Source organism: Argiope bruennichi, chromosome X2, assembly GCF_947563725.1.
Source record: "Argiope bruennichi chromosome X2, qqArgBrue1.1, whole genome shotgun sequence".
Classification (NCBI taxonomy): Eukaryota; Metazoa; Arthropoda; class Arachnida; order Araneae; family Araneidae; genus Argiope; species Argiope bruennichi.
The window spans coordinates 11,807,035-11,834,433 of NC_079163.1; the positions used below are offsets into that span (position 1 = coordinate 11,807,035).

Here is a 27,399-nt window from a genome sequence, read left to right on the forward strand (position 1 = left end):
TGTTAGTAGAATATAGCTATGCGCCTTGTATATAAAATTATGTTTTAGAAATAATTAAAAATTCTTTTGCATCTTAAATTTTTTAGTCACTATTTAATTTAAGAATACTAACTGTTAAAATTATAAAATGAGGCAAGTACTCTTAAAGCAAAAGTTGTTTGTATTCTGTTATATTATATTTCACTTTCTATCGAACATTTTTTCCGAAACTACAAACGAAAATCTGCTCACAAAATGGAACTAATAATTGATTTAGGAAGTGATATTTTTTCTGTGATAGATTCCATAATATACATGCTACATGTAATATATTTTAGGTGTTATAGATTTTATATTTACTCGAACATAAATTTTGTATGATAAATTATTGAAATATTAATATTTATTATTAAATTATATATAGAAAAACACTTTATATTTTTTTTTCTAGATACGAAAAGTTGTAAGGACTGCGGTGTAGTCTTAGAAGAATTAGAGCGCATTGATGATGAAGCATCGAACTTTGGCGTCGCATTTGTCAAAAACAGTGAAAAGTCCACAGCAAAAAAGTATGGTGTGACATCATTCCCAGCTTTAGTATATTTTCGAAACCAAGAACCTGCAATTTACGATGGTAAGTGAATCATGTACGTGGTTTTATTCTTAAACCCAGATTTTGATTTATTTTTAATTGATGTATCAGGAATTTGCTGTATTACATAATTTAATATGTTTTTTAAGAGAGAATTTTATAATAGATTTTTTACTGTCTTCCTAATATGTTAGAATTTTGATATTTTGCATACATACATATTTGCTAATACCATATAGTATTTTTAACTTTATGAACTTAATGTTTAGTGACTCGGTTGATCTTGTTAAATTTTGATTTCATACAAGTGGTTCAAATTTCTAGAGAAATGCGGGAAAATGTCTTTCAAGAATCCATAATATTTAATGTAAAGAATAAAATGGAGGAAATAATTAAAATAAAAAATACTTTTTAATATATTAATAAAAGTGTTTAAAAGAAGCATTTTTTAAAACTTTTTTACTCTGATTCAAATAGTCGTTAACTTAAATACTTTGACAACTGTATTTTTATTTCTATTTTATTATATTACAGGTGACTTGAAAGACGAAGAAAGGGTGCTAGCATGGCTAACCGATTTAAATTCCATGGAGTTACCCGATAAAATTGAAGAAGTCAATGCGAAAATTCTTGAAAACTTAATCGAAGATTCTGATTATCTGGCAGTTTTAATTTGTAAGATTTTGATATATTTTTGTCTTTTTTAAGTGTGTATTTTTTAATGTATGTGTATATTTAAATGTTAAATATGGTTGAAATGTAAAAAATGGTGTCATGACCAGGATATTTTTATGTGGTAATTTTAAGCATACTTTATTGCCACATAAATTTTAAAAATCCACATTTGTATAAAAAAGTAATGAAATTAGAAGTTAACCAATTATCAAATTAATTTCTAATTTTTCAGCATCGTCTTAGCAATAACCCAATAAGTGACTAGGCCATACCTTAAAGGTGCCGAAATTTGACATGAAGTAAACATTTTTTTTTCAAAGCATTGATTAAAATACCAAATGAAATATACATTATAGAAGTTGCGATAATGCACATCAACAAAAAATTTGTGAGTTCACAAATGTAGTGGGCTGCTATTATTTCTTAATCACCTTTGATTTTTTGTTTAACTCATCTCAACACTTCAAGTTGCATCTAGTTAACAATTCAAAATATATATGCCGCCATCAATTAAGTGTATTTATACATATATTTAGAGAAAAGAAAATTTTGGAATTTTTTTTCTTTTTCAAAAAGAGAACAAGTTCACAGGTTTTGCACCGGAGAGGGATTCGACACGGGAAACAACAATCGTTCTCTTCGTAGGAAACACAAGCATAATCTATGGGATCATATACGTGTGCATATTTTTATCAACACTGGGGCTTCTGGTATAGAGCCTGGAAGCATCAAGCAAAGTCGAGCTAGAGTTGGGTCTCGGATCTCCTTCAATCACAAATGGAGCTTCAGAGTCAGAGAAATTCAAAAAGACACCATCCATTACAAGAAAAATTCCGAAATATGAGTTACTGATAATTATGAATGGGCTTTTTCAATCAGAGAGTGTCTTTCTTCTTGTGCTTTTCTCATTTCCCCTCCGATCGTGGAAGATGTGCCTATGTCTCCTGCGGCAAATCAAAGAATTCCCTCTGCATTGTATGCAGTCATCACAGCAAAAAAAAAAAAAATAAATAAATAAATAAAATTAAATCAAAAGAAATATCGCTAATTCCCAATAACTATTGAACCGAAGTTTAAGAGTCTGCCTATAAAACTAAGATTGTATCTGGGATATGTCAGAATGTGCACCATCCATATTTGACGGTGTATCTCTTCAAAAGAGGACGAGATTTTGTCTGAGGAAAATGTTGTTGAGAAGCTGGGCATGAGCCATAATGCGTGTTTTGGAAGACAAATTGCTGCTGTTCCATGTACCATGGGCGAAGAATTGTATTTATGAAGATATCCTCGAAAGTTTCCGTCGATATATTCTCAATAAGTATGGGGACTGTTGTTTCTTTTTGTTCCTGAAGAACCTACAGACAAGAATACAGGGTATAACAGAAAGTTATCAAGATATTCATCCTGCGATACTGCACTGGTTAAAAAAAATAACTTTCTGTTATAGCAAAAGAGGTCTTCTTAGGTAGCAAAATCATTTTAAAAAGTTGACTTGAATTTTGGGATCCGAACTTTAAAATAATGCATCAATAGCTGTTGTAGAAGTTGCTTGTACCCATCGTCTGCTCTGAGAGAAGCTGCAATGTTCAAACAAAATTCGAAAAAGGAATGATTTTTAGAGCACGTTTAGTTTAAGGTTCGGTGAAGGAAACTGTGAACATCATAATGGGTTTTTGTCTGCATCCTAAGAAATACGATAGTAGTCGTTATGACAGCTTTCATGAAAAACTGTAAAATGATGCCAACAAAACAAATCAGTTGATGCAAATCCATGCTGACAGATCGAGATAGAGGCAGTTGAAAAACACAAACAATCGTTAGTTGCAGTGACATCTAATCTCAACAGATATCTCTAGAATTCTGCAAAGGAAATTTAATTTTGAAAACATTTATCTGAGAGTGGCCATTCGGAAATTATTGGTGGCACCAGGTGATCCCTGCAAGTTATACCAGTGGTGCAGAGATCGCTGATGCTGGATCCCGCTGTAATGGCAGCAAGTAATCTGATCAAATGAATCCATATTCACCCTCTTTAAGACTATTGGTCGCGTTTGTGTGTGGAGTTCGGCCTGAGATGCGTATAATCCTGACTGCTTTTCGACGACTGTGAAACACTGAAACAGCTTCCTTATGGTTTGAAAAGTTAGGAACAGTATGGTGAGGTGGTCTTGGACTACTGTATTTCTTTTTTTGGGGAGGGGAGGGGGAGATAACATGCGATTAAGAGCATGGCAACAAAAAAGAAAATTTCTCTCAACTTAAACGTAATCGGGCATTTTTGAGGACATTAGGACTCCAAATTTCGTGCTCGATTGCTACTTCCACCCACACTTTCGGAATTAGACTCTTGGAATGACTTCCAATTCCTTTAAATATTGTGTATGATCTCCAGCATCCATCCATTCCACATAACACACAATTTGTAATTCAGGAAAAGGGTGGTCAAATCCTCTATTAAGTTTATTCCTTATTTCACAGATGTTCATATAATTGTCACCTACCTTTATTATAATTTTCACATGTCTCGAGGTTTCACCTGCTTTATTATCAGAAGGTGATTATTTCGAGATTCGGCAATGAGGCTCTTACTGAACTATCAGAGAAACGAAACTTCTTGTAAGTCATAGCAATTATCCATCTAGTGACGATTAAGACTATTTTCGTTAATGTTTCTGTTTAACGCCTATGTGTTGATTTCTTTTACATTTTCTTACCTCTGACTGAAGGAAGCATTTGACACGGCTACAGGCATTTATAATAATATTTTTTAGATCATTAGTGAAATATTGATTTAAGTGTAATTGTAAAAGCGCTGAATGAAGCTGTCTCAAATATTTGTACATCGATTTGTTTACATTTACAACTGTCACCATTTCACAATAAATATTAATAATGATTCCTGTACCACGTGCATTGGCGTTTTATATGCAGGGTGATTATAATTAAAGTGACTCTATTCAAACCCCTCTAAAATCCGTTCTGCCTATAGGATTTTAATGAAACTTGGTATATAACGTTATTTGGACCATGGGAAAAAGATTTCTGCAATAAAAAATAGTTCAAATTTTGACCACCAGGGGGAATTATGGCGTTTAAAGAAGGAGAAAAAAATCTGCCAGAATCATTAAAATTAATGCACTTAGCTTGTGCTTCATTGACATCAATTACCTGTTCAAAGCGCATTATAGTGTTTTCAATGGTAGCGCGAAGCAACCCTCAAGGGATTGCAGCAGCATGGCGTGTAATGCTGGCTTTCAACTCGGGTAATGTCCTACTACTCCTCCATAAACATGGTCTTTAGCAATCCCCACAATCAGAAATCACAGGGATTTAAGTCGGGTGAACGAGAAGACTAGGCATCCAGAAAAGCTCTGGATATTACACGATTTTCGCCAAAGTTAGCGCGAAGCAGCTCCTTGACTGGGCACCGAATGTGAGGAGTTGCTCCATCTTGCATTGAGACAGTAATCTGTAAACATTGCTATTCCTGTAAAGCAAGAATTGCTGGCTGTCAAAGGGGTTCGCTGTATCGTGCACTCATAATAGAGCATGTTTTAGGGCCTTGATAAGTGAGAGTTTCAAAGAAAAACGGTCCGAGGATAAAATCAGCAATAAATCTACACCGTGCAGTCACGTAATCAATTGTTGTTGGAGCCGTGGTTGTTGGTGCAGGTCATTAGAAGGTGAAATACCTCATATGCGGCAATTTTGATTATTCACAGCTCCATCTAAAGGAAAATACGTCTCATCTGATGTCGAATGTGCCAACGTCATCAATTTCCATTCTCGCCAAAAATCGGCAAGCAAATTTATATTGTGTTTGGTGGTAGCATTTGCACTACGTCGATGTTATACGAATATTATTTTTTAATTGATCGCAAATTTTTTTTTATTGTCGACCATGGATTCGCCAACTCACGAGACACGGATCGAGCACTTGCTGAAGAACAGCTGAAACTGGAAGCTCTTTTCATCCCATCAGTGCGACTTCTTCGACAGTTTCATTCGCAACCGGTTTCCGCCTTTTTTCCTGACAACACACCTAAGTCTCTAGTCTCTTCAAATTTCATAATCATCTTTATTAAACCATTCTTCGACACAGGCTCTTTTTGCAATCCCCTTAAACTGCGATATACACGCTTTGCAACTAAGCTTGCTGTTTTGGTAACCCAGTTTTACCAATAAAGCTCGATCTTTCGTCTGTAAGAGAATGATTAGCAATGACAAAGGCATGCAGAAGGATTTTCGGGCTTCGACTGCAAGTCTCTTTATAGATTTCACTAATTTGTATAAGAAATATTTAAAAATGCCCTCTGGTGGCGAAAATTTGAACTATTTTTTATGGCAGAAATCTTTTTCCCATGGTCCATTTAACCTGTATACCAAGTTTCATCAAAATCCGATGGGGGGAACGGGTTCTAGAGGGGTCTAAATAAGGTCACTTTAATTATATTACTCTGTATATAGATTATATGACTTAATCATAGAATTCTCTCCCTTTACTATCTGGTCGGATTATTTTGTAATTGCTCCTTCTTAAGAAAAAACGAGTTTTAAAATAGCTCACTAATGGCCTAATAGGATATGGTTGGTTGAATGAGAGAAGATGTTTGCTTATATTCTTTGACTGTACTCTTAACATATCATTATTCAAAAACTCTTCAGACTTTTGTACCTTTAACAGTAAATTGCTTATGACATTTAAACATACTGCTGATTTTTTTTCCTTCTAAATTAAACAGTGTTGGCTGTTTTCTCCCAAAAGTCCTCTAAAAAAACAACCAACTCTATTTATTAAAATCAAGTCGGACTTATATCTAGGTGTTCTAAGATTGCTTTGCCTTTTAAAAGATGCCATATTTACCTTTTGTTACGAGTTCTTAGCTCATGGGTTTGGCTAATTATGCTAGACCAACTTGTATTTTTTAGAACCATCATCACAAAGCTTTAAAAACCTATCATCTTTGAAATAAATTTAGACGACTTTATTCCATTCTTTTAAAATTGTTTATTCAAGCTGATAAGTTGTATTAAAAGTGTGAAATGAGATGAGCTTACGCATGATTGCTTTTCAATTATAGATTGCTTTTGCAAATTAGAATTGCTAGTTGTCGATTGTTTTCGCTCATAGTATTTAATATTTTTATGATTTGTGCAAACGTAGTTTTATTTAATATTATACTTTTTAATTTTTTTCTTAGAAAAACTTAAGTCGCTTCACGCTAATTTCCCTGCTTTTTCAAAAAATAGTTTTTTTTTTTAAATTAGTAATTGTGTAATTATTGGAAAATTTAATTTCGTATAGGTGCATGTACATATTTACTTAAATGCAATACAATTTTGTTTTGTTCGTGGCTGTTTGCACAACCGACAGCATCAGTCTAGTAGCAGAATTTCAGATTTGCGATTGAAATGCGTGAAGTTCTATCGTGTGAATGATCCTGAAATCCAATCAAGGATCAGATGTCATCACGTTGTTGTAGTGCGGACATTCCGAATGTAATACTCGTGCTACCAGCGTGGTTTAAAATACTAGAAGTGCCCTTAATTTTTTTTTCCTTGTAATATCGTGAACTGTAAGTTTTGTGTATCGAATCACCAACGCTAAGAAATACCGACAAGAAGTATTGGTATTGTATATTTCTTTTTATGGTGATTTTTTAAATTTATTAATCAGATTCAAATTTAAAGTGGTACTAAATCAAATGTAGTTTTTGAAAAATCAGTCGATAGAAATTAGTTAGCCTTAATGATCATAAATACATACTGAAATCAAATTCTGCTTTCTTACGATAATTATATTCATCTATTCCTTTGATTATCATTCAGTCATCATTTAAACTTAATCTAGCTATGATTATTACATTTCATTAATTAGTGCAAGGTTCCTAATTTTTATTTTGCTTCATATTTGGAATTTAGACTTAACAAGTACTAAGCGAATTCTTCTGCGTGAATTAGGAGCAGAAATATCTTCTATATGTTTTGACATGCGCAGGAATTTTTATTATTAATTTTATAACATTCATGGCATTCAAAACTGCGCTGATGTTTACTATCGTTATATGAAGTTTGGTAAAATGTTATTCTTTTCCTTTTTAAGAAGAATAATAAAATATTATTATATATGTTTTTGTATGTATTTAAATATTTTCTTATACTGTGTGTCTTTTAATTTATTTGCTTTTAAATATTCAAGCATGAAGCATGACGCTGTATTTAATGCATGATCAAAAATCTTAAGTTTGAATTGCTGTGAAAGTGCTGCATGTAGTACCCTCAAGCATCACATAAAAACTTGTGACAGACACTAAAACATCACATCAAGGTTTGTATGTTTTATAACTTACAATTATATGTATATTTTTACAGAATTTATTGTAACAGAGTGAATGTTTTTATCTTTAAAGTATCTTTTTTTTATTACTATGAATTTTTTTACAGGATCTAGTTGTTAAAATTATAACTAAAGAGCTTTTGAATATGTTTTAATGATGAACAATAAGATTGGTATTATATAATATTTATTTGCTTGTTTCATATATCGTATATTTATTAGATAAATTTAAAAATACTGTAAATTTGAAATATTATTTTAATTACGTCCCACCAAAAATTTGTTGAAAGTCTGTTTTCATTCAGTATCCTTGATTAGAAATTTCTGTGAATTATTTCCATAGCAAATTTATGTTCCTGATTGTTGATATTAAAAAGGCTCTTGCGTAATATAATATTGGATACTCAGAAAATATCCGGCGAAATTCTAAATGTAACTGTGTATGTTGCTGATATGGCAGAAGCACTCAAGATATTATTTGCCATGGAATATGGGCCCAAAACTGTCTACGTTTAGACAATAGACAACATTGTTTAAGTCAGTGGATAGTATTGTGCAGTATAGCCTCGATTTCCAGCTAGCATTCAACAAATCTCATCACTGCACGAATTTGGAGAATGCAAGTATACAACTGAGTGTGAATGTAAACGAAGTGCTTAAATATTTTGCATATATAGAAGCATGACCAAATAGCATCTGAAATACCAAACGTCTGAGCATGCGCATCGTATTATAATGGATCATACAATACCTGGAAACATGTGGACCAGAGAAAAGGTTCCCTTCTTCTAATAGAAGAATCTATCTTACATGTAGCTAAACTGAATCTTTCTCCAATCATGTCGTTGTGCATAGCATTGATATTAAAGCTTTTATACTTATGTGGAATATTTCAAGATTAAAGAACGCTTGATATAGAATTCTCTTCATAGTGATAATAATATAATTCAGCTATTATTTGACATTTCATGCAACTGTCTCAATTCTCAGGCATCGATTTTCTTGCTTCTAACCTGTTTTGCGACTGAAAATATCGATCTTATGAACTTCTTCATAAGGTATTGACTCTTGATGGTGAATTTGCAGCTTTGTACTCGAATGATTGTGAACTTAAATGCCAATTTCTCGGAAGATTTTCCATTCATGATCGTTAGTATTCTGATCTTTAGTCAAAATTTTTTGTGGCTTTACGATGTGACTACTTATAAGTAACCGCCGCTGTTTAATTAAGTTCAGAATTTAAAAGTCTCTTCTCAGAAATCATCGTGTTATTCAAAATAGAACTTTATACAGGAAATCGATCAAACCGATTTCTTTTCTGCATGTGATAGAGTCATGGATTCGAGACTTATTTTTATCAAAGAGCAATTTGTATAGAGGTCTAGTGAACATTAAACCCATCGTGGATCAAGAAATCTCTCATTATTTTGTTAGAGATACTTGGAGAAAGGCTTTGGCGCAGGCATCATCCTGTTTATTTAATCACAGTTTAAAATGTGCCCCAAAATAGCTCTCGTTGGGCTTTAAAATGGAAAAATTCATCTACTAAATTCTCTATACTACTCATCTAATACTACTCCATATGCATTCTGTATAATTTTAACTGTTTTTGATGCGTAATGCCAGCCGAATATAAAGAACTCTGTGATCATTTCTAATCTGTGTCTGTTTCTAATCTGTGTGCTATATATTTATATCATGTGTCTGCTGAAACTATCATTAATAATTTCAGATCAGGATTATTTTTTTTCCTTCTCAGTCTTCGTATGTTTTCATAATACTAATGAGGACTTTATGTATCCGCGGAGGCAAGTTCCTGTTAGTCACACTCTTCTCTCATCCTTCCAAATTACTGAAATTTTACTTTTTCTGGAGATTCTTTGTGTTTTTCGCTGAGAATAAAAAAAAATATGTATTTAATTTAGTTTTTGTCTTGAAAAATTCCAACTTTCTATTCCTTAGTTTTGTGTGGAATTACTCTTTGTTTCCCATCTGCTTAATTTATTTTAAATGGAAAGTTTGGCTAATCAAATCTTCATTCTCGTTCTTCTCAGCAGTTGCCTAGACTGTTCTTTCCGACTTTTTCCTTGTAGGTTATATATATATATATATATATATATATATATATATATATATATATATAATATAAACTTTTTTAATTTTAAAATTTCAAATTGATAAAAAAAAATTATTATATTTACTAAAAAAATATAATGACTATCAAAAGTGTCATTATATTTACCAAAAACAATTATTGAATTGGAAAATATTTAGGACTTCCGAAATAATAAAAACATAAATGGAGGTCACTTTGCAACAATTGGAAGTTTAAAATGTTAATTGAAAGAAAAAGAAACTATATCTTTCATAGAGAATTTAGATTTCCTGCTATATATATATATATATATATATAAACACTTCTTTTTTTTTACCAAATACATATATTTTTCCATTTTTGAAATGAAGAAAATATCATTTTATGAAATAGCGAATAACTGCACAGTCATGTCACTTCCGCACTTCTTTGGAAGCAGAGCCATATGAAAACTCGCATACGCGTCATTGGAGTCAGTGATATTTCTCATAGTAAAAGAAAAGAAAAGTATTTGCTATCCGAGCTAAATATAGAAGTCTCACCCCAGCAAACACCCTAACTGTGAGATGCTAAAGCAGTTTCATATAGTAGCAGAAGTAATTCAAGGTCACAAAGTTCCAAATGTGAAAATGCTTTTTATAGTGAAGAAAAACCTGGAAGTTCAAGTTTTTCAGTGAAACAAGGGTTCTAGTTCACTGAAAAACTCCCCCCCCCCTTGAAACCATGTGATCGTAGAGCCATTTGCAATAGAGTAGAAGTTCAATCAACAAGTGCTCTTTTGTCGGATTTAAATGTTTTGTAATGCTAGAGAATCAGTTAGAAGTAAATGATAAACCGAAGTTTTTTCGTGAGAAAATGAAATACTGTCTTCGAATTAGTTAAACTAATAAATGCTTGTTCTCTATTTTAATAATCGAAAAGACGAAAAAAAAAAAATAAGTAAAGAAATTATAAATATACTTTTTTTTTCAAATAGATGGAGGTATTTTTTTTTTCGCTGTCTTCGTTTTTTCTATTTTTGCTATTTGGTATTTAAAAAAAATGTTAAAAAATTTTGATATCGTTTTATTTATTTATTTTTGTATTGTGTTATGCGTGAAACATTTAGTTTTTTAAGGTTGAAGCAAGTCCCCCTCCCTTTATCATTGTTCTGAACGTTTTGGTAGGTAATTACTTTTAAACTGTGTGAAGAATTCTCTTAATTATGGATGCTTATCTAACTTTGTTATTTAATGTTTTTAATTAATTTGATTTTGATATTTTCCGTTTCATTGTTTGGTTTTGATTCTTCATAAATTTTCAATGTTTGAATCTTTTAATTTTTTTTTAATTCTTTTTTTTTTTTTTTTTTTTTTGCGCACGTTCGTGTATTTTTTTTTTTTTTTTTTTTTTCCCTAAAACCTCAATTTTTTTGGAATTTTCAGTTCCCGAGGCAGTAATTTCTAGAAATTTCTCTGGCCCCTCACAGTAAAAATTTCTCATTTGAATACTTGTCCGAAGATAACTCTTGAAAAAAGTCTTAAGGCCGGATTCATTTTTTCAATTTTATTCCTATTTCAATGCTATTTTTATTCACTATAATCATCAGGAATTTTCTTCTTCGAAGAAGCTATGTACATTCTAATTTTTTAGATGTAGCAGCACTTGCGCAGTCTAATTGCTTTTTTTTTAAAAAAAGAAAAGTTTATAATTTGAGTTATTTTAATAGTTTCGTTTCTTTTTTTAATTTTTGTTTTAATTATTTATGGATTTTCTTAAAGAAATTATATGTGGTATATCTGTCAAGGTAACTATACTAGCAGAATACATATCTTTGGTTGAAGAATCAGATTCAACAGACTTTGGGCACGTAATTCCAGAAAGTGACTCTGTAAAATGCATAGTATCATCAGTACTAAAATGTAGGCAAGAAAACTGTATTGATGAGGAAAGTAAATATCAAAACTCTTAGTTGTGATGGTTGCAACGAATACTGAAGCCTCTAATAGTTCAATTCATTTTTTCAAAAATGCTTTAAAACAACCAGTACAAGCAGCAGTTTATTTGCTTCATTTAAACTAGTTGCCTCTAAGGAAACTAATGGTTGCTTCGGCGATCCAATTTTTAGGCCCATTTCTTTTAATGGTCCACTAAGAAAAATTTTAAGATGTTTTAAAAATTTACCAATTATTGAGTGAAAATAGATAATTTTTTTTGTTTCCTGTGGTAGGTTTTAATTAACTAAGAACAGACCAGAAATACCCTTGTCAGGCTGCAATAATAAGAGAATATCTCTACAATTGACAAGCAAAAGCCATAGAAATTTTTTCTATGTAGATGGCTGAGAAATGGCAAACTGAATTTTATGTTTATGTATTACATCACTTATTCCAACCATGCATTTGAAAAAACCTGCTAAATTTGTCATGAGAGATTATGCCCCCTCCCTTATGGTTTAAGATAAAATATCATCCAAGATTTATTCATGCATCACAAAACATTTTTAAGATAGCGCAATGTATCAAATGCTTAGAAGGTGAATTTAAAGCTATAACCCTACAAAGAAATCTTTTTATGGTACACTTAAAATATCTTTCTTAGAGTTTTTTTTTTTTTTTTTTTTGATTTCCAAGAAATTAGATATCTGGCGAGCAAAAAAATATAAAAACCTCTATAAACAAATATTTAAAAAAAGTGGATTTTCAAACCTCCTCAAACCTTAGTTTTGAAGCAGAGGGCTACATAGATATTATTAATTGACAGGGTACAATGAAAATAAAACCATCTCTCATAACTAAATTAAGCAAGCAAGACCTAGAATCAATTGTTGAAACAATAAAACTTCTTCGCACACCAAAAAAATATGACAGCAGCACATTTTTAGTCTTCTGTCTAATTTTTTAAGCACATTTATGATTTCAAACTGACAGATAGATTGTTGGACAGAAATTTTTTTCCAATGTTTGAAATGAAACATCACATCTGCTACTACATCAGTGCAGGAATAAACATGAAACAAATTATATTTTCTATAACAAATAAGATATAAAGTATTTTTGAATATCGAATGATGTTTCAGTATTTTTTTCTTTTAATAAAATTCTTTTTTTCAGTTTTATTTTATTTCTGTAATTCCAAAAGTAGGCTTAATTTCTTAAAATAAAAATTAAGTTAGATCTAGTAAAAACAATTCATTGTTGAAATAGTTTCTATTCGTATGGTTTCAGTTATTTTTTAATAAAAAATAGATTAGAAAGAAATAAAATCAGCAACGATAGAATCTTATTTTGTTAAGTATTAATAATTTTGGTTATTTGAGGAAACCTAAATTTTACATGACAGATATAAATTTTTTAACTGTAAATTAGTTTTCTAAACTCTACATTTTTGTACTTAAAAACTAAATTTTATTTTCTATGCAGGTTTCTTTTAATTAAAATTCTGCAATTTTCATTAAAAAAATTCAAATTTAATGCCCATTTCGTGAGACCTAAATATGTGACCATAGTGACTATTTATTTCCATTTTAATTTTGAAATAAAGTTTTTCACTATATATCATGCTACTTATGATCTCTATGTTGACGGGAAGGGGGGGGGTCAGGTCGATTAAAAAATGTTATTAACTAAAGATGGCAAATAAATAAATTTGTAAAAAAATGCAAATTAGTGAATTAGAAAATATTAGAATAATGTTAACACTTTGTTATTACAGTATTTATGTATACTGAATTTCTGCTTAAATAATATTGTATATAAAAGTGAATGTGGCGCAATATCTACGATATTTGCTTGTATAAACTTTCATGACTTCAACAACTCTTGTTATAACATAAATTAAAAATTCATGAAGAGCTTAATCTGATAGCTTGAGGTGTGCTATTAAGTTATCTTCAAGTATATTTTTTTCTTAGAAATAAGAAATTTTACTTTACTTGTATTTCATGTTTAAAATCTCAGACTGAATGACCTGATTTGTGGAAAACTAATAAAGCCAGGAAGAGCAGAAATCAAACTTACTGCTATTTCCGTCATCAATTTATCAAAATTATTCTCTTGTAATTGATGTGGCATTGAAGAGACGCAGCTGAATTTTTATATTATTATAGATGACTGCTAATTTGAATGAAATGACTTGTCAGTTGAAATTGAAAATCTGCAACACCGAATCTGTTTCAAATATTTTTTTCAATAACATTATGTACTAAGAATGCGATTATCTGACGAAAACATATATGAAATTAATTGTTATTACATTCTTTAATCGTAATTTCAAGATAAAATTTGAAATCTCAACGTAAAAAGAAGGTGAAAAGTTATTTTTGAGTTATAAATTATTCAGATTCAGTTTACGATCAAAATTGTTTAGTGCTTTTAGCAAAATGGAATGTATCAAGGAGAGAAAGTACTCTTTCTTCTTCTTAGCATGCTGCATAGGTAATGATCATTTTGGCTATGTACCAATCGATTATTCTTTCCCCCTTTTTCCCCCTCCATTGTTTTCTTGAACAACAGTTTTGCTACGATTGCACTCCAAAATTTGCCCGAAGAAAAATTCTTGTTTAAAGCATATTGAATTTTCTGGTTATATCTTTTAATTTTAATATGTCTTTCAGATAAAAATGAAGCGAAAAATGTCTTTAATTTATGTATCATTTTGCATTTAATGTTTGACCTTTGACTAAATGAAGTTAAAGTATTTTAGGTACATGCATCTTAACCTTTGTGAAGCTTTCTTTTTTTCAATACTGCAAATTTCGAATTTAATATGTCATTCTTAGAAAGAAACAGGAACCACAAGAGAACTTTTGCCTTTGTGGGACGAATCATTTTATTCAAAGTTCTGTTGTGTAGTAAAAAAAATGGAATGAGATTTTTGTTTTTTACCCAATAGATACTTCATATTTATTTAATTCCTTTCTCCTATTTCAGTATACTTACTAAAGAAAACTTAGAAAAATTTCTTGTACTTAAATTTTATATGTTTTATGAATTATTTTATTATTTTTTTTATTTTATGAATGGTTTTAATCAATCAACACATTATATAAAACTGGGCTTATAAATTTTGTTTATGGATGTGGAGAGTAATAACTGTCAAATAAAACTATAAAATATAGCTATAAGAGTTTTTCTTTACTTAGATAAAGAAGATAATGAAGAATCAGAGAAGATCCTTCAGGCTCTTGAAAATGTTGATGATGAGGCTGATGCAAAAGATATTGGCTTTGTCAAGATAGCTGATGAAAATTTAGCAGTTGAATATGGATTAGACAAACTGCCTGCTTTGATTTACTATCGAAAAAAAATTCCTCTTCTGTATGACGGTAAAATGTTCATGGATTTTATTTATCTTTTAATTAATTGTTTTTAAATATATTTCACATTAGTTTTCTTTTTTTTTATTTTCACTTTAACAGATAAATAATAGTTTCCCTCCGTAAAATATATATCCCAGTGTTTATTCTTCGTTTTTCTTATTTTCTGGTCATAATTTTTTATCTTTAAAAATTAAGCAATATATATAAAATAAGCTAGATGACATTTATATCTTTAGGCAGTTATGTTGCAAATTTTTTTAGAAGTATTATATCATAAATCAATGTAAGGGGTATAAATTTAATGAGCCAGTTGATTTGTTATGTAATAAACATTTGTCACTAAAATGTTTCACAAATAAATTGGAAATAATATATAAATGATGATGGTGAAATATTCTGATCTTAATCTTACTCAACTACTTTACTAATTTGGAATTTTTATATGGCGAAACTATTTATTCTAATCTCTAATCATGAATAAATTATTTAAAAGACACGTTTTCCATTCTTTCGTGGAGTCACTTCATATATTGCATTAATGCTTGAAACAACGAGCGTTACGATTATAATAGTTGTTTATTTTCAAGGCCTTTCAATAATATCTTACAGTCATTCTTGCTGAATAAATGTACCGCTTTCAATTTTCCCTTCCCATAGAATCCTGAAATTATGTCGCAAAAACTAATCACATGAAGGAACATAATTGAAAATTTTGCAATCGCTCTGATTAGAAATCTGCCAACCTACAGAGTCGTTGACTATCAATGACGGATTTTTTTTTTTTTCTTCTTTTTTTGTGTATGAGAATATCTGTACCGACCGGAGTAATAACAAAAAGAACATTTTCTTTGCTAATGACAGCCTGCTATTTATCCTTTTCATATGTTTCTAATGTGATACGGACAATATGTACATCAACATTTTCTACTAATCTTTACATGTGATAATCAGGTAGCTAGTGAGTTGCAAAATGAAAGCTCCTTATTGACAGGATTGTTTGAAAATTTCTTGCCGGTAAACAAGAGCGAAAAAAAAACATTAAAAATTACTTTTCTTAAAATGCATTTCATCCATCCGGTATCTTTTCAGTTATACAACTTTGGTGCTGAGGCGATTCATTCAACTGAAACAACAGTTACTTCACCACTGCAATGAGTTTTGATTTAAAATGTGTGCAGGTGTTGTCAATATGAGCAGTGGTTCCTTGGTTTAGATATACTACTGGACGAATGAGTATATTAAGAACAAAATATAGATTGTCAAGCCTGCCAACTCGTAGTTCAGAAGCTATGTTCAAAACTTCATAAAACGCTTTTTTCTTTCTTTTTTTTTTCCATAACGCCGCTGCTATGAATTAAAGCAATGAATACTGTTTGCAAGTTCGAATGCAAAAGATTTTGTAAATTGTCAGGTAAATAAACAGTGTGCGTTACTATTCTCTAGAAAAGCTGCGATGTTGCAGCTTTAATGTCTTCTCTTCCGAATATTACTTTACTGGTTGAATCTGTCTTAGCTATGCCACTCCATTTTAGCTTGAGATAGCTAAATTTTATAATATCAGTTACGATTCCTTGCAAAGACTTCTACAGATATAGCTTCGTGGTAATTGACATAGTCTTATGCAAAAAAGTCGGGTACCAGTGAAGACGGATCTTACGTATCAATAAAAGCGAACATTGTCGTAATATTGCTTTGAAATTCATGTAGTATATTTTATTAAGTTGTAAATTCTTCTTAATTCAATATGCTTATTGTTACTAATCGGGATCATACTGCTAAAAACATTTTATTTGCCTCACATTGGAAATGGCCTTCAAAATAATTTATTAGAAACGCTATCATAGAATCCTCTTCCTTGTAAAAAGTTTCCAACACTTTTAAGGGCCATGTATGGGCCCAACTACACTTCTTCATGTTTACATGGTAAAGTGTGAAGTAGCTGTCCCGTGTAATGTAAAAGTAATTACTTCCATGTTGACGAAATAATTGACGAAATTTGGTGTAAAAGAAATGTTCTATTGCAAGAAACATTTGATGAACTACTCTAACGCAGCTCAAGCGAAAATTCCAAATATTCAAACCATTTGCTTACATATGGTGTAACACTTAAGCTACTGCTTCAGAATACTGTAAAATTGGTTAATCTATGGTGATTGAATCTATTTTCGATAAAACGTTTTTCTAGCTCTGCAACCACTTTTCCAAACAATCAGTGAGGATGGATTGATTTCAGAATTTTAAAGAAGAGTATTCAGCTGCATTTTAAACGTGCATTTTGAGTATTATTAATACTGAAACATGCCTTAGAGTCATTCCGTGAGCCCAGATGGTTCTTACATAAATATGTTTTGAAAGTATGTTGGGAATTGGTTCTTTAAGCTGTGAAATTTTTCGTAACTCAAAACTTTTTTAGAATCTTGTATATTCCTAACAAGTAGATCATACAAACTTTTGCATTTGCTTGTGTAATTAAGTCATTTTATCTATATACAAATCTAGTGTTCCCAAATCTGACATACATAAATAGTAAAAAGGGAATAAAATCTCTATAACTCTAAATCTATAATATATAAATATTATTTCCTTCAATACAACGTCTAGAGCCAAATGGCAAAGAAAAAAGTTAATCAGCATTTTGACAGCCAAGTTTGTGGTACGCAAGATATACAAATGTGTGAGATTTTCAAATACTTTTCCTTTTTTTTTTTTTTATCATTTTTGTTGCCTTCATTGGATAGGGCTTCTGCACACTATCTGACTGGGTAAATGCTCTTTTACCTAAAGTTTAAGTAACATACTGTTGGCTTGTATATTACGATTTTTCAAGAGGCGTCTGTGCTCACTAAGTTTAAATCTGTGCACTTCTATGCTATAAGGACAGACTGAAATAATAGTAGATTTATGGAGTATAAAAATAAATACTGTTACTCTTATTATTATAGTAGAAAAACAGTCTTATTACTTTTTTTTTCAACTAATGTGATTAATTTTGATTTACACATTTATTTTAATGCTAAACAAGTGAATTTATTGCAACAAGATTGAAGCAATAATTTTTATCATTTTCAAAGATTTTTTTTGCACTTTGCACTTGATTAATTATAAACTGTGATTATTTATAGTTTGACTCCCGAGTTATATTTCACTGTCTAAAATTGCAGCAATAAAGAAAAACTTCATATCCTACAGTATTTAAAAGATGAATATATATATTAGATTTTTCGTAAAATTATAATTTTTTTTTATTAAGTGCAATTTTTTGTAAATAAATAGGAGACTTGTTTAACGAAGAAGAAGTTCTGAACTATCTTTTCGAGTTCCAAGATTTGGGCGATGAAATTGATGCAATTGAAGATGTATCTGCTAATTCCTTAATGCAATTAATCGAGGAATCTCCATACTTAGCAGTACTGTTTTGTAAGTATCAAAAGTTAGTTAGACTCTTTTTTGTACGTACATGATGACATAATAATCCTAGATGATTTGACTGTTGTAATATTTCAAAAGAGAAATCAGTTGCTTTGAAAGTTTTTAAATGCGCTTATAATATTTAATATTATATCTTAGATGATATTGAAAACAGGAGATCCCAAAGAATTCTCGAAGAGTTGGAAAGCATTGATGATGATGCTAATCGAAATGGAATACCCTTCGTCAAAATAGATGATAGGAAGCTTGCTTCTGAATTCGGCATTGAAGTTCTCCCTTCATTAGTTTATTTTGAAAATAAAATGCCAAATTTTTATCAAGGTAAGTGAGCAAAAATTATTAACAATTGGAGTATTTTTTATTCTAAATTACTGTTTCTGAAATGCATCTTTATTTTGACTAAAGGTGATTTAACGAAGGAAGAAGATGTTTTAGATTGGTTGATCAAGCAGTCAAAATCTGATGAAATTGAAGACGTCACAGATCGAGTACTTCAACATATGATTAAAAAAACACATGAGCTTGTTGTGTTGTTTTGTAAGTAAATTTACGAAGTACATTTATTTAATTGTGAAAATTTAGCAAAAGAATTATATCCGTATTGAATATAGAAGTATATAAGTGGAATGTATTTAATTAATTTAAGTCCTTTCTTTAAATACTTTAGTTATGATAATTTATTTGATAGAAATTTATTGAAGGAATTTGTTTTCCTTCTTTTAATGGCTCTTACATTAAAATGAAAAAATGATCTGGTATTATTTATATAAATGTAATAAAACGCAGTTTATCATTCTTTTAATAATATTACTTTTTAACATATTTGAAGCTTTTGAATAAGGGAATTTATAGCTACAATAATTTTTGAAATGTGATGAAATGGTTTAAATTGATTGAATGTAGGAAGTAGTCCATTTTCGTTTCAAATAAAAAAACAAATATAGAAGCTTTATGAATTACTGGATTACTGAATGTCTGGATTTTATGAAGAACTTTTCTCCCAATGAAAGCCGGGCTTTATATTTCAACTAACTGGATTTGGTGTACAGCTTGATCACCTGGAATATTAGCTTTCTTAGCTGTTAAATTATTTATACAAAATACACAACTATTTAAAATTTTTCTTGTCTTTTGCGTGATCCTTGTATCCGCCCATATGCCACTGCTATTGGTAATGATTTTCGTCTGATGAAAGACAATACGCGACTGCATCACGTTCGGTTTATTAAGAACCGTCTTGAAGATCACATTATTTAATAAATAGAATGACCAACTCGATCACCAGACTTGAATCCGATAGAGTATCTTTGTTACTATTTTGGAAGACAGCTTGCTGCTTTAAGTCATCCTTCAAGATCGTTAGACGAGTTAGAACAGTGATTACTCCGTATCGGGTCTTTGCTTCCGATTACTTAATTCTCAGTTTGGAAAATCGATGCCACCAATGCATTGCAACTAGGGGTGGATACATTTCTTATTAGAAGCTGTTTTTGTAATCTCCCGCAACAGTTTCGCACATAAAACTGTGATGTACTGTTTTCTACGAGAACTCCCCACTGAATTTATCTGCCAATGGTGCATTTTTTGTTGTAAATAATGTTTGTGTTAAATTTAAGAAAATTTCTAAGTTGCACTCATTAAAGAGCTGTTCGTGCACATTTCCTCCACGTTTCCATGTTCATTCATTCTCACATTTGTTAATAATATTAATAATAGGCTAATAATGTAAATAGAGATAGTGCATTCTTTTTCATCTATTTTAATTTTTTTCAATGCATAACAATATTGTAAATAAACAGGATTCTTAATTTTTAATTGATTAATTTAACGTTTATGGAATAAAACTCATTGATCTCCCGTATAGAATCTATATACCTAACGACAAAAATAAATGGTATATTCTACAGTTCTACTTTGTCCAAAACAGATATATTTTTAAAAAATCATGTTGATTTGTGGTTATCTCCTTCCCCCTCAAAAAAAAAAAAAAAAACTACGCTTTAAGATTGTAGGTCAAAAATACTCTATTTAGAAAGACACTATAATGCAGTGGGATAGGCATAAGCTACACTGTTTCTTTATCTAATTATCCAATTGATATTAATAATTTAGTAATTAGACAGAGAAATAGTGTGGTTTATGAGAGATTGTGTGCTTTATGAGAAGTGTTACATTGTTGTAACATAGCACTGTTTCTTTGCTTAACTTTCTACACCTTTTGTTCTTTACAGCTTCACATAAAACTCTTGATATTTTACAAAAACTCTTGCTTTTTTACAGTATGACTGAGCAATAATTCTTATGTTCTTCCACATAAATATGGTGTTCACGAATCCCATGCAGTTCCATACTCAACTCCGAAGACAATGGCCATGACTTTGCCTACTGTTTGAACGACTTTGATTCTTTTTCTAAAGGTGATAATTAGTATCACCATATCAGCGGCATTTACTTCTGTTCTTGGGTGAAATGATGCAGCCAAGTCTCATCATCTATATTAATGTGCCTTCATAAATCATTGCATTCCACAGCATAATTCTGTAAGAAAGTACAAATATCTGCAGCAATTCTTCTCTTTTGCGCTTAGAAGGTAGTGAGTTCGGATCTATCAAGAACACAATGTACTGTAATCGAATTGATGATGGATGATGAAATGAAAATTTCTGTCAGATATTCCCAATTTTTGGGCAATGTGTTTATTTGATGATAGGTAAAGACTTCAAACAAAAAAAAATCAATGAGTAAATGTAGATTCCAGCTGCAACATTGCTGTGAAGTGTTTGGAGCTAATATACACGAAGCCACGGGATTTGATTTGAGTAGAACAACCATTCTTGAGGTGCTCATCAACGCTGGCTTTCTCTTTTTATTATATCATGCAAAATAAGGTTTGTTTCTTCAAAATTTTGGCAATCAACTATGCCAGAGAACATCCCTATTCTTTTCGATGTCATCTAAACGAGCTTTCTTATCACCCCCCCCCCATCATTTGTTTCTTTCATTTACTAGAACTTTTTGTAGTGATATCTTGGTCAGAATTTTTAATCTTCGGGAGAGAAATCGGCTGTTCAGAAAGTGCGTTAAAGGATGACAAAGCTTGAAACGATGCAATAGAAATATCAGTAGACTGGTACATATTGCTTCTGGCAGGCAAAGAAGTGGCAATTAGAACTCCAACATTTAGATCCTACTTATCTGGATTGAAACTTTTTACAAAGCTACAAATGGGCCAAAGGAAAAGTTTTGAAGAAAGCAGGATAAGCTCCATTGCAAATAGTGCACTTTGGAGATAATGATGAACTTATTTTATTACCATGCTTTATTTTAGAACAATGAATGCATGCCTGCTTACCATGACAATTTTGCACTGTATCACCGAATTTGTATACCAACTTTACTGGAATTGGAATACAAAGATAGGCTGGGCATTTGCAATGTGCACCTTCAGCTGTTTTGAAAAGACAGGCTAATTAAATGTAAATTTAATGTGCGGTTTTTTTTTTTTTTTTTTTTTTTTTTTACAAGGAGCTTTCCGTCCTGCTTAATTTTAATTATTTCCACTGCGCAAACAGTTTGGAATCTCAAAGCCTCTAATTTAGCAGATTCAGAATCATTTGATCATTCTGTAAATCCTTTATAAAGCTTATACATTAAGAAAAATTGTAAGAATTATGAAGAAAGACTGATAGCTCGTGGCATCTTTAAGTTTTTTTATTTCATTATTTTGTCAGCAGAGAAGCATTTCTTGATTTGTTGTATTTTAACAACCATACTAATTATTTTGTAAATCGAACTATGAAATATAATTTTCAGCGTATCATTGGCAGCTTTAACAATAAAAAAAACCTAGAAAAATCTAAATATTGACCCTCAGGAAAAAAATACCTGAGCGAGTACGACAAATTTTCGGGGCCCGACAGAAATGTTCACCACCGAACCCAACAGACAAAGAAACCATCGATTCTGGACATACCCAGCTTCGGTGCTTACTATTGTGCTGGGCAGGACTTAAACGCTTAGGACCACTTCCTGGAACATTAACTACCTTTAACGCCGAACTCCAGAAGTTCACTGCTTTCGCTTGATCCGTAACGTGTCAGCCATTGAAGTGATCTACCTACCTAATGCACCAAGGACCATTAATGAACCATGCATGGCCAATACCTGTGAGTTTTTGCCTGCCTGTGAATTTTTTCCCCTTTCTCTCTTTCCTATAGTGAATGAAATATATATATCCTTCAGTGAATGAAAATAAATAATATAATCTTTTTAAAAATCTGGACCCAAAATATTTTTTTTTTCTCCCTGTATTCCTAATTGGGAAAAAAAAGGGCAATTATGTTTTCTTATCAATATTCTTCATTTGATGCAGCTGAGATGGTTACTTCATTGCAAAAAAGGTGTCTTTGAGTTTTCCTTTTGGTTCGTAAGCTAAAAGCAGCTTGTTGCAGAACCAAGTATTAATGTTTATGGAAGGATTTTAAACTAAAATAATGCTTGGTTGTGCTGTTGTCAGATGTTAGATTCATTGAAGAAATTTAGAAGACAAACGCATTTCTTTATATTTATTTCCGAAAGATCCTGGTCTTAGGAAAATTTGTATTTTCAAATAAAGAAGAAAAGATACCTTTAACATGCAAATTCTAAAATTTGTCCTCAGCACTTCAGCGAGAGCGGTTATTTTTGTAATTTGAAAATTTGGATTGCTTGGTATTCCCATAAAAAAATATGGAAACAAAAAACTGTACCACTATTAAATTAACTCTGAATAAGTTATCGCCATCAAAACAGAAATTGATCGTCTGATAAGAATGTAATATTTCATGTTGAGTCTCAATCTGTTTTACAAAAACAAGGAAAACAAATTGTTTCGTTGAAGAAAGAAATTTAAAATTGTCAACTACTTCAATAAAAAATCAAATAAAATATTAGACGATCAATTCAATAGAAAATTTCAAAAAGTATCAATAGAATCTTAGGAAAATTATTTATTCAAAGTCAAATAAAATGCTTATTGACTGGAATAAAATGAGCAAAAATTCATACATGTAGAGCCATTACTTTAATAATTGTTTCCAGCAGATGTTACTTATTTTTAGGAAATACTGTTGATAACTATACCAAATGTTTAAACTTTGAACAGATGGATAAAAAAAATTATTTAAATGTCAGCTTGATATATTGTATGATGTGTTGGCATGAACTGTTTCAAGCGATAGTAATTTATTTTGTGAATCACTTATATCAAAGCATTTTATACTTTGTGGTTCAATTTTTAAACCGTCTTCTTTAAGAGGCTTAAAAATTAATAAAAGTTTCAATTAAAAATTAATTAATACATTAACATAAGTGATTTAGGAAATCGCCATGCTTGAAAGAATTAATGAAAGCTTATACTTCTAAATTTTCTTTATTGTAAAGAATCTGTCTTCTGTTTTCATGAAATAAATTGTTATAGCGGGATTTCATACGATCAGGTGGAAGGCCATATTATCGATCCTCATTCGAATATTCCAGTTGTAAAGTAGTAATTAAAATCTATTCGATAATACGAAATTTCCTTCGGTTTATATTATTAAACAACACTCAAAAAAGAACAGCTAAAGAGAGAAAAGAAATAGAATGCTTCACACTTTTGGTCTTTTAATGTGCTCACAATTTTGTTTGAATCAAAGTGTGTAAATTTTGTTAAAAATTATAGACGAGGGAAAAAAAAAAAAAAAAGACCAAGATTATATTGCCCGAGATTCCCTAAAGGAATTAATCCGGTCCTTGTGATTTTTCTGTCTTCTAGGATACAAGGAGCTCAGCGAGGTTACATCTGTGTTAACATTCTAACCGAACATGTTTATATGAAAATAAAAATAACAACTGTAAACTAACTAGTAGCGCTACCTGGAGGTTGACGTCACATTTAAACTAAGGAAATGTTGAACAAATCCGTTTCATTATGCGATTGTTAAGGATTGGTTTTAACATGATGAAGCGGCATCACACTCATCTCTTCAACTATGTGTTTTCCTCACTAATTTTTTTAGAAATAACATTATTGGATCGGGGGATCTTTGTGAGTGAATTCGCGATCCCCAAATTTCAATTCCTTAACTTAATTTATTATTATTTTTTTAAGAAATAAAATCTACGAAAGAGAATCCAGAAATAAAGTAGGTTTGGTAAATCAACTTCTTTACAGTGTTGCATGATATGAAAGAGGAATTCGTTTCTCAAATACATTTCTGTTTTTCAGCCAAAGAATGCCGCTTCGGGCAAATTTTATAATCAATTTATTTTTAATTAAAGTTTTTCAAATTGTTGATTATATTTTCATTTAAAATAATATTTCATTTTATTATAATTGAGATTCTTCGTTTTATCATTTTTTTTTTGCCGCTTATCGTTTTATCATTTTTTAATTGTATTAATTTTCATTTATATTTTGTGAATAATGGATTTTGTGAATAATGATAATTGTATATCATTCATTTTTACTATAAACAGCTGTTATTTGGCCAGTTTCAGTCATAAAACTGTGAAAATTTATTTACTGTTTATATATGGATATAAACATTTTTACTAAAAAAATTAAACACCAGAGGGCTGTAAAAAAATATATTTCTTAATTTTATCAGCAATATGTTTATTGATCCAAAAGCCATTAAAAATAATATTTTTTATTTACTATAAAGATTTTTTCCTCCTCAAGCTAAAACAGTTTGGAAATTAGTTGTTAGCCCACTATTAGAGTGAATATACTGTAAATGTGAATATATTTCTGTAATCGAATTCCTTTTCTATTTTTCTATTTGTTTGATTCACTTTACAATGTTTGTTGGTCCTACCAAAAAAATGTTTTTTTATAAAATAATGATTTTTATTATGATACAGCCAGAATGATTTGCTAATATATGTATAAAAAATTATTATTTTTATTTTTGTTACCTACGACTATAATTACCTTACAAAAATGTTAGTAATATTGTTAATTTTGAATTTTTTGCTTTTAGTGGTTATAATAAATAACACCCGTTATTCTTTCTATCTCAAATGAACTATTGCTTGATTTAAATTCTAAATTTTTATTGCTAATATTTTCAGATACATATATGTGCATACATACTCGGTTTTGTTTTACATTTTTTTACTCCTTTTAAAGATAATATTTCCATTCATAGCTGAAATGTGGTTCTAAGGTATTTTCTTATTAATAGATTACCATTTTATAACATTTTTAATTAAATTTTGTTTATTTTCACTTTTATTTACTAAACATTTGTTTTCATTTATTGACACATGTACATTCACTTTCATTTTACTGAAATTTTTATTAGATTCTTTCAGAGATATTTTATAATGATTGGAATTAATTTTTCATACTAGCTTATTTAAATACTACTTCTACAAATTTGTAATGAAATGATCATATTGTGTCTAATGAATTTAAATTATATGTAGATGACAATGACGATGAAAATAGTATGGAAATTTTGAAAAATTTGGAAAATATTGATGATGATGCCGACAAATTAGGCATTCCATTTGTAAAAATAGACGATACTGAACTAGCACAAGATTATGGAATAGAAGCTGAAAATTTGCCAACTTTGGTATTTTTCGAAAATCAGGTTCCGAATTATTACAAAGGTAATCTTTTTCAAATTTTATAAATATTTATCGGCATATTTACCTGTTAGATTATATTATTTATGAACACGATATTTTATTCCTTAGATGCTGCAATATATATATATATATATATATATATATATATATATATATATATATATATATATATATATATATATATATATATATATATATATATATATATATATATATAATATGAGTGTGTAATCCAGAAAGTAAGTTCCGTTTTCCATTTTCCCCACTGGGAATAGCTGCGTTCTTTAGTTCAAACTTAAGTACTGTCTTTTTTTTTTTTTTTTTTTTGCCGAGTGAAGGGAAAGCGAAGAAACGCCTTTTCAGATCGCTAATTTCTGCGGCCCTTGTTTGGAGAGATTTAAAAAATTTTAAAACAATCGAGCATCCCGCCACACGAGAGATGTGGTCAGTCATCCTATTTCTGAATGCGAAGAACACCTGAGCCTGTGAAATTCAGACAAATTTGTGTAGCAATAAGCTATGCAATAAGCAATTCTCAAAAGGAGAGTGCGTCACTTCAATGAAGTACATGAAATGTTCTGGATTCGAAACGGAGTATTGCTGGAGGATTTTATGGCAGGCATGCAAACAGCGAAACGGACGAAGAACATCAGTGCAACACGCTTAAAAAACAGCGTCTCGCAATAATCGTCGGGGCCTGGTCGGAATTTTGCTTATTCATGCATGACAACATACTGCGCATGACGCACAACAATGCCTTACGGAGTTATGATGGGGAGATTTTGATTACCCCTCCACCTAAACCCGGATCTCGCACCAACTGACTTTCATCTTTTCAAGCACTTGAAGTCCCTGGCAAGCAGTTCCAGGATGACGACGAGGTCAGATCCGTTGTTACCCAATGGTTGCAATTATAGGCGGCATCGTTCTTTGATGAGGACATTGAAACGCTCGCGCCGCTCTACTATAAATGCCTAAGCAATGGTGATACTTATGTCGAAAAATAATGTGATCACAATAGTCCATTATTTAATAAAGGTTAAGTTCCAAATCATTGTTTCCTTTTTTTTTTTTATGGCGCTAAACGAAACTTTTTTCTGGATTACCCTCGTGCATGCACGTGCGAAAGTTTTGAATTTGGTAAACAATTGTATGAAAATACTTTGGTTTCTGTAAAGGTTAATAAAAAAAAAATTAAAAATGGCATTTCTATAAGGCTCTCACAGTGTGAAAGTGTCAATTAGTAACATGCTTCTTTGCATTCTTCTATGCACATACAAAGTTTTCACTCTGCTATTTACAATACATTATGAATATGTTATTAATGTTACAAAATATTATTATATTTATCGATATAGACATTCATTACATCG

At 30.5% G+C, this 27,399-nt stretch overlaps 1 protein-coding gene across 1 annotated transcript in view; it reads left to right on the top strand.

The window, feature by feature from the left end:
* The window catches only part of LOC129961093 (uncharacterized), a 130,784-nt gene that overhangs the window by 48,123 nt on the left and 55,262 nt on the right, over positions 1-27,399 (top strand). Inside the window, exons 2-8 of the mRNA XM_056074913.1 lie at positions 431-613; positions 1,106-1,246; positions 14,801-14,983; positions 18,251-18,394; positions 18,545-18,727; positions 18,812-18,943; positions 25,859-26,047. Coding sequence (XP_055930888.1) covers positions 431-613; positions 1,106-1,246; positions 14,801-14,983; positions 18,251-18,394; positions 18,545-18,727; positions 18,812-18,943; positions 25,859-26,047 — 1,155 coding nt within the window. The remainder of the gene's footprint in view (positions 1-430; positions 614-1,105; positions 1,247-14,800; positions 14,984-18,250; positions 18,395-18,544; positions 18,728-18,811; positions 18,944-25,858; positions 26,048-27,399) is intronic.